This window comes from Blennius ocellaris (assembly GCF_963422515.1).
Source record: "Blennius ocellaris genome assembly, chromosome: 14".
In the NCBI taxonomy this organism is placed as follows: domain Eukaryota; kingdom Metazoa; phylum Chordata; class Actinopteri; order Blenniiformes; family Blenniidae; genus Blennius; species Blennius ocellaris.
Window position 1 is genome coordinate 19,781,591 of NC_137663.1, and position 13,751 is coordinate 19,795,341.

Here is a 13,751-nt window from a genome sequence, read left to right on the forward strand (position 1 = left end):
CAGTTCAATGATCCATTACTTTACAAGGAATGATTGATAAGTTTGCAAAGTCATGACATATATTATTTAAAGGTTGTTAGTGTAATAAGCTGATGAATAATTAATGAGGTGCTTCCTCAAACATTTATTAATAATGAAACAATTTTTATGTCATCCGAGATTAATGGCTGTTTAAACTATGCACTCTGAAACAGAAGTTATCCTTTGTTTAGGAAGCGACTCAAATATTGTTCCTCGTGTTTATGAGGCGTTAATTCTGGAAATATCCAGCCAAAATGTAGAAAAGCCGATGTTGAGTATGTGTGGTTAATTCAAAGCAGAAACACATAATATTACTTCTTCTTTCAGAATTCCTCAACAGTGTTTTCTTAACCATGAATGCTCTTTAATTAGCCTTTTAATGTTAACATGTCTGCTTCTCATGACTATCACTCTCAGATGAAATTGAGGCAATTAAATGAAAACCAGAAAACAAAAAGCTGATCGTTGGATCTTCCTGTCCATATACTAGTCAATATGTCATATCACAGACAAGATTAACCAGTGTGTCATAGTACCATCAACAAACACACATTGTTTTTAAGGGAGAACTGACAGATATAGAAAGTTAAGTCTTCTTGGGGAAAAAGGGACGAAAGCGTTCAGTTCTTGCATTTCTGGATAAATTAAAATATATCCTGGTATCCTGTGTATGACCATAGTCCAACTACTGTGTGAAAATATGCAAAAGTGATATTTTGAATTATAAATGTTAATAATAGTGTGATTTAAGTTTTGGATAAACCGAAACAATATCTCTTTCTGCATTTTTAGTTTTGCTTGAAGTGACATGGACGCAGTTTTCCTGAAACTGGGCAGGTTTGTTCAAAGCCTTTCGAGAGTGACTGTTACAGAGTAACGTTCTGGTGAACCTTGTTACTGATGACATTCTGAGCCATGTGGTATGAAGCACGCATTAGAAATGACTGTCTGGGCTTTAGCTGCTGCCGCTGTTGACCTGTGGAGACTGATGCACCCTGGACTCATCAGCATTGACTAAACTGCATCAGAGGAAAATTGGTAGCATTAGACATCTTAATGAATCCCTTAATATTAATGTCACCAAATACAGGAGAGTATTTTTCTGTTTCCTTACAAGAGAAAACAATAGCTTGTGTCAGATTGTATCTTGAAACTTGTCAATGTTTCACACTTCTGAATTTACATTTCCTGTTCTGATGAAGGAAAGTGAAAGGAGTTATTTTTGTAACTGTTCAAACTTTTAAGTCACTTTAATCTTCTGGGGTTTTTTTTTTAATTCCCGAGTTTCTTTTTAAAGTAGCAGTGTTGTGTGTGAATCCCACAATTTTTTTTTTCATTCTGTCTTTCCACTTCACCTGAGTTGGTTTTCATGATAGGAAGTGATAGATGTCTGCGTCCAACCAGCCAACATAGGTTCATCAACATATCTTCAATTAGTCCTTATTTTTCTTTTAAATCCTTTCATTTTGTTAACTTCTTTACAGGTTGCAAGACAAAGTGTTTCATCTAATTTCTTGTTTATCAAGAATGTCGAGTCACAGTGAGATCAGCAGTGGACACCAAGAATACGTCCTTCTATCTAAGGTAGTCTTTTCATCACACAAGAGGCCTTTTTTTATGTAAAGTCAAGCTTTATTTGCAATTCATCATGCTTCTCCATAATCTAATAACTGCAAAAAAAGATGGTCCAACATTTTGATTAGAAAGGACTCCTGATGATGGATGTAGCTGAGCATTAGAGACTGCACACTTGCATGGGATAAGTAATCTTTGCAGAGGAATTAAACAGCTCCACAACTATCTGTGATGACGGATTCAGTAATACTACAAAGAACCGGTTACTGCACTGTTAGATGGGAAACATTAGCAGTTGAACAAATAGCCAACAAGGACACTGTAGTATAAATACCATGATGGATCCGTCTTCTCAGACCTTGACGTGTCCTCGAATGTACCAAGTGGTCAACATTTGAATTGACTGCAGACCGACGCCTCAGTAATGCCACGTTGTTATAGAATAAAATGACTTGTTAAGTGATAGATTACTTCTTTTCATGCGAGCTTCAAATCTCCGCAAGATCATTTTAAGCAGATTTAACAATCCGATAATCTGCCCAGCATCCCCATTGTGTTGTAAGTTCAACGATGGTTTAAACATGCAAAATAACTGAAATGATCCTATCAGCAAAATAATTATTTTACACAAAGCAATTTGGGCAAATACATTTTTAAATGTTTTACTTCTAACGATAGCTTTTTTTTTTTCTCCCAAATTTGTGTGTGTGTGCTCAACATAACGTGTGTTGGGTTAGTGCACATTTTCTCTTTGGTCCCTATTTTGATCCAGTTTAGTCCTAAAAACACGTAGGTCACATTTTTCCTCATCGCCATGGTCAGAGTCAGATTTTCTCCCTCCTGGCTGCTCGGTGTTTACAGACGACAGAGGGAGGAGGGTTTCTGCACGCCGTGGGTTTCAGGGGTTGTTGTTGATGATCTGCCTGCCAAGTCCGTAGCTTGTCATGCCAGCCTGAGATGCTCCTTTATTTGTGCCCATTTGCAGACCGATGATGCTTCTGCCTTCGCTCAGTTGCTCGTCTGTGAATTCCCTCCTGTTCTCCTGTGCTTTTCTGCGAGCGGACAAACAAAACGTCTCTCAGTATCCACTCCCACTTCTCCACCCGTGTTCACCCTTTATCGTTACCCTGCTCAGACTCACTTGTGGAACCAGCTCGGGTCGCCTTTGTAAAGCCCATCATCCTTTGTGACGGCCAAATTCCCAAGAGCCATCAGGGTCCTTTGCACAGCAGCCAGGTCTTTGCCTGTAGACATGCAGAGGTTCACCATGAACAGATGACACAGAGATGCACAGGGAAGATCAACCTGCTCCATTCTAAAGCTATATTCCTGGACCAACACACAGGATGTCTGCAGTCTATCTTACCTTCAAACAGGTCCACTGTCTGGAACATGTCAGTCTTGGTGATTCCGTAGGTTTCGGCAGCTTTGAGAAAGATGGCGATTTGCTCCATCTGCTTGAACACCATGCTGGAGGTCTTGATTGACTTGATGGGCTTGCTGGCTCCATGCAGACTGTTGATGAGCTCACACAGCACCTAGACATTGAACAGCATGAAGCAGATCCACTTTAGCACACTGCGCATGTGTGGATTATGATGTGAAAATGTACTCCAACCAACACTCACACATCCGTCCTTCAGCCAGTTTTGGAAGCCCGTCCTGTCCGGTGCGGGCTGACCCACTCCGGGGCCACACTGTGCCATGATCCACTCCACAAGCTTCTGCTCCAGCTCCGTGTCGTATTTCTTATCGATTTTGCTCTGAACCTCACGGCTCAGACCGTATGTGGGACCTTTGTTTGACATGTTGATTCTGTCCAAAAGAAAAGTCAGTTTTAGCTTTGTCAGCTCGTCAAGCTTTACTCCCACAGAGTGTATTCTCCCCTTTTAGTTACAAACATTGACGAGAAACAACAGTGTTCATATACTAATCCCAACCCTGCTCACACCCACATTCTGGACCTGCTGTCAGAACAAGCAAGGGTTTTCAGTATTCAATAAATGGCAGACAATAAAATGAGAAACAAGATATCAGTCATATACTTTTAGAAGAAAAATAAATCAGGTTTTATGGCTCTTCGATTTTTTTTTTCCAGTTTAATGTAACCCAAAAATCTGATTAGAGAAATAGTTACTGTGCTCAACTCACAAGACTCAATAAAAAGGGGATGGAAAAACTGTCCAATCATACCACGTTTTAACTGACATTTCACTAATTTTCAAAACCTGAACATTTAATTATCAATCATTTATTGGATTCATTGTCATATAATGCTCAATATGAACGCAGAGCAATACTGATATTTCCCGTATCCAGACCGTACAAGTGCAGTTATTTACCAAAGACAGTTTATGAACTGCTAAACGCATTGAGGAATTAAAACCCTGCTGCTCTCTGCAAGCAATTACGGTCGCCCCGTTTCGCTTCTTAATGCAGCACGAGCTTCCTGTCGGCTTCGGCAGGACCGCCCCTCTCCCTGCATCCTGTTTGCTCATTCAACTGTCACTTCCTTCCACCCTTCCTGACAAAAGTATCTATGTGTACAAAGGAGTCGAAGCACAACAATGCAATGTTTTTTCACTATGGTGACAGCCTTTCAGAAACACTCCCTACATTAAGTCAATTAAATCATGAAACCATCAGTGTACACATTAACGGAATGCTTTTATAGATCCAAAGGGAAAAGTTACGCAAGACTGCCATTTCTGATATGACTCAGATAACGGGGAGATAACTGATGTTAGACTTTACTTTTTCACTTTAAAGCTAAATGATTGTTGATGACAAAACTCAAATTTGTTTTTCTTGCGCACATGTTGGAAATCTGTTTCATTTTTGATTCTGAAAAGGTTCGTCTCCGTACAAGAATGTGAAGAAGAACATTTTTGCATGAAAAATAAAGCTTGCACCGTGGATTTTGTTTGTCTCTTGTAAAACAGAGACAACAATATGTAACAAACTATCGGGAAGTAACAAAGTACTGCAGTGTAGCTATAACAGATCACATTGTCTCAGTCCATTCTAAAAGGTTAGTAGTGGTTCTCGAAGCATGTGGAGGATGAATGCCTTCCTTATCTTTCAACATGTTTATTATTTAGTGATTTGTGCGATGCGTCTATCCAAACGAGTCTGATGTTTCCCAATCAGAGCACCTCCATCTGCGGTGTCCCGGCATGCTCAGAGAACATCCAGCTGCTACAGACATCAGGACTTATCTTTCCGAGCGATGAGGAGCGGCCCTGTCACGCAGATAACTTTCTTTGTCTACCCAGCACTTTGAGTCATAAGCCACACATGTAAACCGCAAATTAAATGCAATGACATTACATCAGGCCGCTCTTATTCTGCACCCGTTCACATTTGTTTCTAAAGTTCTCAGACAAAAGTCTAACGGTGAACTCCAGCAAGTACAGGCTTTTCAAGTAGGGTGTGTGTGTGTGTGTGTGTGTGTGTGTGTGTGTGTGTGTGTGTGTGTGTGTGTGTGTGTGTGTGTGTGTGTGTGTGTGTGTGTGTGTGTGTGTGTGTGTGTGTGTGTGTGTGTGTGTGTGTGTAGGTGTGTGATTGGGCGTCTTGCGAGATTATGGAGCACTGTACACTTGACAAAAAAAACAAAAACAGTTGGGAGCGGCCTAGTGGTTAGAAAGAACAGCTTGTAATCATAGACATAACTACAAGTCTCCCATTCCCACCTCCACCCTGCTGTGTATTGATGAGGTCACTGAGGAGATCAGTAAATAGGGGAAATGAGGATCATAAGGTTATGTGGTATATTTAGTAATACAGTTACTTTTATTGCCCGGTTTTGAAGCTACATGTGATTCCCCTTTAAATATAGGCAGTGTCTCTAATGCATCTAAATGATCAAATTATCTTCAGTAATGTGACTGTCAGGCCATGTGTATCTCATCATTGCTGTGACTCATGAAATCTACCGGAAGTTTATTCACATTAGCATACCTCGTTAACATATTTGCGGTAGAAATGCCACAACAACACTCACCATTATTCTTCCATCTCAGACCTGAAACTGTATAAAATTGTTGGTTTTGTTTGTTCTCATTCATTCAAAATATTTGCACAGTGGCGGGTTTCTGAGATTCTCCCATATGCTACTAGATTGTTCGACGTTTGACCCCAACGAAACTGTGGTTTAATTTTACATTCATCATCCGTCGCCTTGCCCGCCCATTTTCTTGAACTTTTATATCACGATGACTTGCGGTCATCCGTTTCAAGATATTTTCCTTCCTTATTGCAACAGCGCTGTACAACACAGCATCACCAACTCATTTCTGAAAACCTGTGTTGTCTTTGCCCTCCACTGTCGTTACTAATTTAGTGCTCTGCATCGGTGTATCTTATCTCCACAGATAGTGAACAATACAAAGAGTGACAGTCACCTTAATAAACTTTGGAACGACCCTGAAATCAGACGACACATGTGACAATGAGACAATGAGATTCACCGCTGTTCCTTGAACCGAACGCCTATTGTTCATACCTTATATTGAACAAGGACTTGACATAGATTGTCACAAAACAACGATAAGAAGGCTCAACCTGTTGACAATCTGTGAATCTGTTGGGCCTCACATGTCGTGAGCACATGCTGATAGTGGTTAGAGGACTGTTGGGAAGGATTTTATAATGCAAGAGTTTACGAGCTCATTCTGGAGAAATTTAACTAGAAGTTTAATCATTAACTCAGAGTTTGGAATGAGTATGAACAAGAATGTGCAAGAGGGACAAAGGAACAGAGCAGAGGGTAGCTTGTAGTATATCTTATACATTTCCCTGTTTCCTGTGCAGATATGACCACAAGCTCCACAAAGGAATCTTGTCTGCCAGCAAGACTGAGATTGATGACAAAACAAAGAGCAACAGAGGAAAGAAACAAAGAGACCCGGAGCGTTTGCTTACTTTGTGTGGTAGATTTCAGGTAAAATCAGGTACGCGTTGGCTTGTGTTGCAGTGGTCCGCTCTTCTTCTTCCTCCACAACTCAGTGCAGAGTGCACAGGACAGGGCTGCCAGTATAAATACAGCTCCTCTAATACAGCACCCTCCTCTCGAATGTGTGACTTCACCACATTCAACAGAAAGAGGGAGCAAGAGAGAGAGAGATACGCCTTCAGGTCCTCTTATTTCACTCCATGTCCCGCCCATACGCCCGTTCTCTTTTTCCCCACTCAAATTGTAATTCCTTATTTAGGAGAAGGCCGGGAAGGAAAAACAGGACATGTGACTCGAGAGTTTGGTGTGGTCAGTGAAAAGAATTCTCCAAATTTCTCCCTCCACCGCTGCAGAACAAGACGGGATTAGGGGGGGAAAGAGGGGGAGGTATGGATGATAAAATCCTGGAGAATAGCTGGGTTTAATAGAGCACAGGAAGGCAGTTAGAGTAATTAGAGAGCAGTGAAGCACATGCAGGAGAATATTTTATGCCTTTATTCAAACTGGTGGTGTTTGAGTGGTGTTCAGATCGGCCTGAAACCGAAAGAGACAGCAGGCAGCTGTGGAATGTGAATCCCCTCCTCTCTGTTGAGTTCAGGACTCCACAAAGAGGAAATAGAGGCAAGAGGTTATGTATCACTACATTTTTCCTCCCCTGACAGCCCACAATGCAAGTCCTAATAACTGAAGCCAGCTCTTGTCCCTGTGCGTGGTTTCAATAGAGGTGCTGCAAGCAGTTCATACGACAAGAAGAGACATTCCCTCCGAGACATTCCAGCCTTGTCTGGCCCTTCGAGAGCAACAAGTCTGAGCCTGACGGGCCTTTAACCTGGAAGAATGACATCACATGTGATGACACTGACACACTGGCAGTGTGAGAGTGAACCCATCAGTTATGTACACGTATGTAGGTGTTGGGAAATGCTGGAACATGATTGTGTCGTCAGAGATGCCTGTCATTTCCTGTGATTGATTTTCAGTCACACCCAGAGAGTTCACTGATTCTTTGGAAACTAAGAGGTTTTATTGGGCACAGTGATGTTTCCTCTAGCCTGCAAGTAAAAGGGAAAAAAAAGTTAAACCTCCTGCCAACTGTACTTCCACTCTCATGACTTTCACTCTTTGTTTGAGTTTGGTTTAACTTTCATAACAAGTAAATGTCGGACCATGTTCAGATCACCAAGTGAAGCAAAACAGCCCCTTGTAATGAAGGTTTAATCTGCTGAGCTTTGCTTACAGGTAAACAAACGTGGGAACTGAGAGTGTTGTCCTTGTTTTTCATCTGATGAAGTTTTCACATAACTTTATTGTGCTTCCTCTTCGACATAGGGGAAGAAACTTTAATAGAGCCACTCAGACCATTATTTAGGATAATATTTAAAGCCAGAGGCAAAAACAAAAACTGTTCTCAAAAAAACAATTTTAACTTGTTTGTTTTACAGAGAGTTGGAGCCTCAAGCGTTGGCACTTCATGAATGTGTGGACTTTTGCCAGCTTTAAAGGTACTTGAAGGATTGAATGACATGTTATCCAACAGATCTGTAAATGGAGAAAATGCACAAATGTGAAAAATTCCACACGCCAGTGAGCTCTGGGCAAACACACTCAGTGACTCTTTCTCACCACCATGATAACAACTTGCATTGTGCTGTTTTGATGCACTGCATTTTCACACTATAGATTGAATCCAGCAGCAGTCCTAAAGCTGTCATGGTGATGTCAAGTCCATCCTGACATTCTTTACTCAGATTGCTTAATGCATACTAAATGTTGTGGCTGTGCATAAATCCCAGTTACACCTCCTGTTTGTCTCTGTACAGGCTGTTTCTGCACAACAGCAACATCTGGTGGCAAAGGATAAGTAGTATCTCCTTATTGTTTCTTCTCCGGCAAAGGCAGCAAAAGCTAAAATCAGCATTATATTCCAACCAGAAACATTCTGAGATTTTCTTCAAATAAGAGGAATTTGATAAATTGTGCTCTCCATGGTTAACCTTGTACTGAGGACAAGCATAATTGTATTTAATTGCAAGTAGATGAACACACTGCTGGGTGTTGAAAATCATGCTGAGAGCTGCTAATTGAAAAAAGCTGCCCGGTGGACCCAACACTGTGATGTCGTCCAGGTGTAAAATCTGCAAGCAGTTACACACACCCCCACCCCCCCGCCCCAAATTAGCGGAGCATCGGTGAAAAGGGGCACACCCAAGGTTTTGGCTCTCTCCAGCCTGAGATCAAAATTATTTAGGGAAACACCAACATTCAGTCAAAAACAAACAAAACAAAAACAGGACGTTCCGAAACATCTTTCTTGGCTGTTGATTTTAGAGAGTTGTAAACAATGTGGAGCAATCACTGGTCTGATATGAAAAGATGACAAATAAGTTTCAGTTTTGTTTGTTTTTTTGCACGTGCTTTGATTTTTGCCCAGGTTTTCCTGACATCCCCACCATTATAAGTTTACACGTTCAAACATACTAAAGAGATGACTGTTGTGAGCATAGATGATCACATTTTAGTTGAAGCCAGACCGTTGCTAACATGGCTGTAGGCTCAAAGGTTTCATGCTATATCTGAACCAATTGCATGTGTAAAACTATGTGACTAGTAATGTGCCTTGAAGAGTGTGTGTCCTCTGGTTGACTCTGTTTTATAACACCAGAAGGAGACTGAGACAAAAGATTGTCAGAAAACACATTTTCACGTCGAAAAACTTTACTTTACTTTATTTTACTTTATCATAAAAACAGAAAAAAATTACTTTTGGATGCGGTCCAAAGATGCTGCCTGTTCTTTTAACCTTTGGTGATGTTTTAGCACCACTCATTGTATTGGACCTTCATTATGTTTGCATATTTCTGTAATGGCTTCTGTGGCTAAATGCCAGCTTGAAACTAATGCTGACATGATTGTGTACACTTCATCTCCGTACAATCAAGTCTCTGCAAACTGAGGTCAAGGACAGATAGAAATATTTATTTTCCTTACAAAAGACAAACTTATCGTGACGATATTTAATGCACCAAATGGAGTAGTGTGTTTTTATCTTGAGGGACAAGAGATGAAAAAGTATCCATCAGGTTGAATGACCTTGCTCACCATGTGAAGCTCACATTTACATGCACTGTCATATTCACGACATTTTATCCACAGAGCCGCAGGAGGTGTGATGCCAAATTATGAGGCTGAATAACGTGGAGCAGATTAGGACTGCAGGTGGTCCGGCGGTGCCTGATCCTCGAAGACGAAACACCAGTTAGGCAGTGGGGAGCATTTGTTTAAATTACAGTCAATACAAATTCAGTCTGTGCTGCAGAGCCGGATGACCACACGAGAGGAGTGGTTTTAAATACTGTGCCATGTTTAACCAGTTTGACCCCCTACATATGGCAGACAGACTGTTAACATGCTTGATGACTTCATTATTCCCTAATGACACCAGGGATTTTACATGTTTATCATACACAAGAGGTGCAATGTATAATTTGGTCCTCTTGGAGGTGCTGTGTGGTCTTACCCACTGCACATATTCACTCTGCTGACACTCTCTCCGAACTCTGACCCCTAAATGTCCATATAAATCTTTTGCTCTCCACCTCCTCCCTGTAATAATGCTGTGAGACGGGAACCAGTTGTGCAGAAAATAATTGCCTCGCAATAGATACGGTCGAGGTGGGGATGTGGTGCGTTAGTTTCTCACGGCTGAAATCTCTTGTTTACATTAAAATCAGATGATTGTAGCCTCTCTTCGGGAACATTTACCTGCATTCCTGTAGGTCCTTCTAAATTCTCATGCCTCAACAAAAGGTCTTACCTGCACTGTGATTATCTGCATTCTGACTTTCTGAATGCGCTGCACAGCGCTGATGGATGCCAACTGCATGCTATCATGGCACAATTGCAAAATAAGATTAGACTTAGACTTAATTTATGTGACCTCTGTTTATTGATCCAGAAGGCAGAGGCAGAGGTGCTTAAGTGGGGGATGGGTGCTGAGGGAGAAATTGCCAGCAAAAGGTTCATGAGCAGTCCTGCGTGTACAAATGGTCTTCAGTGCCGTCATGAGGCAAACACAGACCACAGCAGTCTTGCTGACTGTTGTATCATCAGGCAAAAATGTGAGCGAAACAGTACTGTGAGTGCACCAAGATTTGCACCGCTGTGAAAAACAAATGGACTTTTCTATTTTCTTTTTGAAGTGTGTCATATATATAAAAATGGGTGGGCTTCCTCCGGGTTCTCCGGTTTCCTCTCACAGTCCAAAAACATGCACATGAGGTCAATTGGTGATGCTTAATTGCCCCTCGGTGTGAGCTGTCAGTGTGGTTGTGTGTCTATATGTGTTTGCCCTGTGACAGGCTGGCGACCTGCCCAGGGTGTTGTCGTCGTTGCCATCACCCAGAACAGATGAACTGTGGTAACAGTGTTTACAATTTGATATAGGAATTTATATTATAGGAATGTTCACTGGAAAACTATGTTTAATCGTTGTTGTGTATCGGTATTGGTATAAAGAACTAACTCTGGAGATCTAATATGACAAAAGCTATTTCATTTTATACCATTTCATCTAATTTGGTGTCGCATGGCAATTTTAGGCAATCAAAGTTGACGATATTTTAGAGTGATGAATTTATCCTCAAACACATGTTTTTGGAATGTGAAAGGAAAGTGTTATTCCTGGAGGAAGTCCACCAATGTACAGGGAGAACATGGAAATTTCACACACAAATCCTATTTTCACATTGATTAAAACAATATTGCATTATCGGAAGATTACATACACAGATTACATCATCCCCTTGATTCTTTTCATGTTCTTTTGACCAAAAACTTCACAGTCAACCAATATCAGAACAATATAATAATAGTTAAATCACAATATAGAGCTTTTCACGAACACTAATAATAGATGTCATGTTGACAACAGAGTTGACAAATACGGCTCAATGTTTGCGTATTGCCCGAATTTACGGCTGCAGTGGAAATCTTGGGTCCCATTGAAAGCATTCAGAGAGCCTAAGCAGGCTTTGTAAAGATAATGTGAGGGATGTGTAGACATTTTCATATGTTAATCTTCAGCTGGTCTGTTTTTACTTTGCGTCTCTTGAGAGAAAATGTCACTTGATTTGGTGGGAAGTGGTCGAGGAGCAGTACTTTTCAGTATTATTTTGTTATTTTGTATGCACACATTGAGAGCAGCCATTTGAGAAGGATTAACTCACCCTGGACCCACTGGACATATATAATCTGAAGGGATATAATCCTTCCAGAAGGGTCACTGGGGACATGAGTAAAGTCTTCACAGACTATTTTTGGAATCCTTTAAGTTTATCACCTGCCACACTGCGCAAAGTGGATTTCGACAACCATAAATTTGACAGTCCCTCTCCGATGAATTGAAGGTGACAACCACATGGCATCCACAAGAATAACTATGTTATTACAAATAAATGATGCTATCAAAGAGTCAAGCAGTTGTTTTGGTGGCATCTATGTGTATGAGAAAAGCTTGTTATGAATTGTGGAAATAAACAAAGAATGATGACTTATTTCTGCATTTTGCCTCTTTGGGACTCTACTGGCTGTTGTTTTGATGTTAGTAGCTGTAGATTATAGCAGCTCAGTGCGGTGAGGTGGCAGTAGTGAATACTCTGACACTGTCAGGGGATTACCGCAGGCTGTCGCTGCTCACTTACATAAACTGCTTTAATTATACACAAGACAACAAATTTTAAGCGGTGATCACAGACATACTTATATCTCACGGTACAGTCACCTTAAGGCTGGTGGTCTGTGTCTGTGCGTGTTTTAATGGCTGGGAATATTGCACATATTTGGGAATCTCATTGGCAGCGATCCAGTTTCCTATCAGAATTCTCAAGCTTTCTCACAGACCCACAGAGACAAACGGCTTCACTCAGGTAAATCGTGCTTACAGGCGAGAGCAGGGCATGCTGGGGAAATCATATCACTGGGATGGTGTGGGTGGATGGAAGCATGATTGTTGTGTCTTTTCTTGGAACTTGTTTAATGTTCTGTTAACAGGGCAACTCCCAGAATGAATCAATATGTCATTGAGCAATTAATTTTCAATGTCATAAGACTAGTAGCCCCCCCCAAAAACAAAAAACAAAACCACAACTATTACTTTTCTAAAACAAAAGTCTTGAAGTCCAATTCAGACATACTGCAGAAATGGCTGAGGAGTTATTTTTGAAACATACCCCAAATCTGTCCTTCACACAGTTTGTTAAGCCGGTAAGATGCCAGAACTGTCATGATTGGGCCTAGATGGGTGAAGGCAAATAGCTTTTCTGCTTCAAATATTATAATCAGACAAAGAATGATTCCTGTGTGCTTTATGGATATGATGTTTCGAGGATTATCAGCTGGGAGAGAGAGGCAAGTTGAGATGTCAAGCTAGTGATGACAGGTTTATGAAAAGAGGCAACTGAAGCTGGAGAACTCTGGGGAGAATAGATTATTGTCAGCAGTCTTTCTGAGAAAGAAAGACAGAAAATCCTTCATGATGGGAGAAAAGGGGAAAAGTCTGAGTCAAAGTCTGCAAGTGGAAAGGATAAGGAAAGAGCTTTCTCGCAGCAAAGAAGATATGACATTTCTCTCAGTATCTTTGACATATGTAAACAAGGATAAAAACAAATACTGAAGGGAAAATGAATAACTGGAATAAATGTTGATTTCTAGTAAGATTCAGATGGATGAGGCTGTGCTGGCCTATATGAGTGAGGACAGAGAAGGTCAGACGAAGGCAGGAGGGCAGAGAGAAACAGGGAGTTGAACGAAGCAGTGGAAAGAAAGAGGAAGGAGTCAGGTGGAGGAGGAGAGGACCAGATGGAGACAGAGAGAGCGAGAGAGAGAGAGGCAGACCAAAGAGCCTGTGCCAAGCGGGGATATCGCTGAAGGAGACCGAGTGGCTTGCAGGGATCAAAATAGAGACTGACACAAATTGATGGCCTGAGACATTAGAAGACAAGAAGTGGAGCAGACTCCAAAAGAGCCAACTCTAATTCCATCTTCATGAATGAGTGACAAGGCAGAGAGGGAGACATAGAAGGAACAGGGGACGAATAATGAAATGATGCCACCCCTAATGCTGTTTTATCACTTGGGTGATGATGATTCAGCTGGAGAGAGTAGGCCGCAGATCATGTAATTATGACTGTGTTCACAATGATAA

The 13,751-nt window shown here is 41.1% G+C and overlaps 1 protein-coding gene across 1 annotated transcript; it reads right to left on the reverse strand.

The window, feature by feature from the left end:
• Positions 1-1,639: 1,639 nt before the first annotated feature.
• Positions 1,640-6,671, reverse strand: LOC308139660 (transgelin-like). The gene is made up of 5 exons (XM_080509132.1): positions 6,520-6,671; positions 3,225-3,411; positions 2,963-3,134; positions 2,738-2,840; positions 1,640-2,648 (listed from the first exon to the last, which is right to left on the reverse strand). Exons 2-5 carry the CDS (start codon positions 3,402-3,404, stop codon positions 2,495-2,497), a joined length of 609 nt encoding a protein of 202 aa, XP_080365258.1. The 5' UTR covers positions 3,405-3,411; positions 6,520-6,671; the 3' UTR covers positions 1,640-2,494.
• Positions 6,672-13,751: the final 7,080 nt, after the last annotated feature.

Excerpts from the sequence above, each read along its gene's own strand:
- LOC308139660 (XM_080509132.1), bottom strand. The coding sequence starts at position 3,404 with ATGTCAAACAAAGGTCCCACATACGGTCTGAGCCGTGAGGTTCAGAGC. Across the intron at positions 3,135-3,224 it reads ACTGGCTGAAGGACGGATGT|GTGCTGTGTGAGCTCATCAA; the intron begins GTGAGTGTTGGT and ends TTCAATGTCTAG. Across the intron at positions 2,841-2,962 it reads GACAGTGGACCTGTTTGAAG|GCAAAGACCTGGCTGCTGTG; the intron begins GTAAGATAGACT and ends GCATGTCTACAG.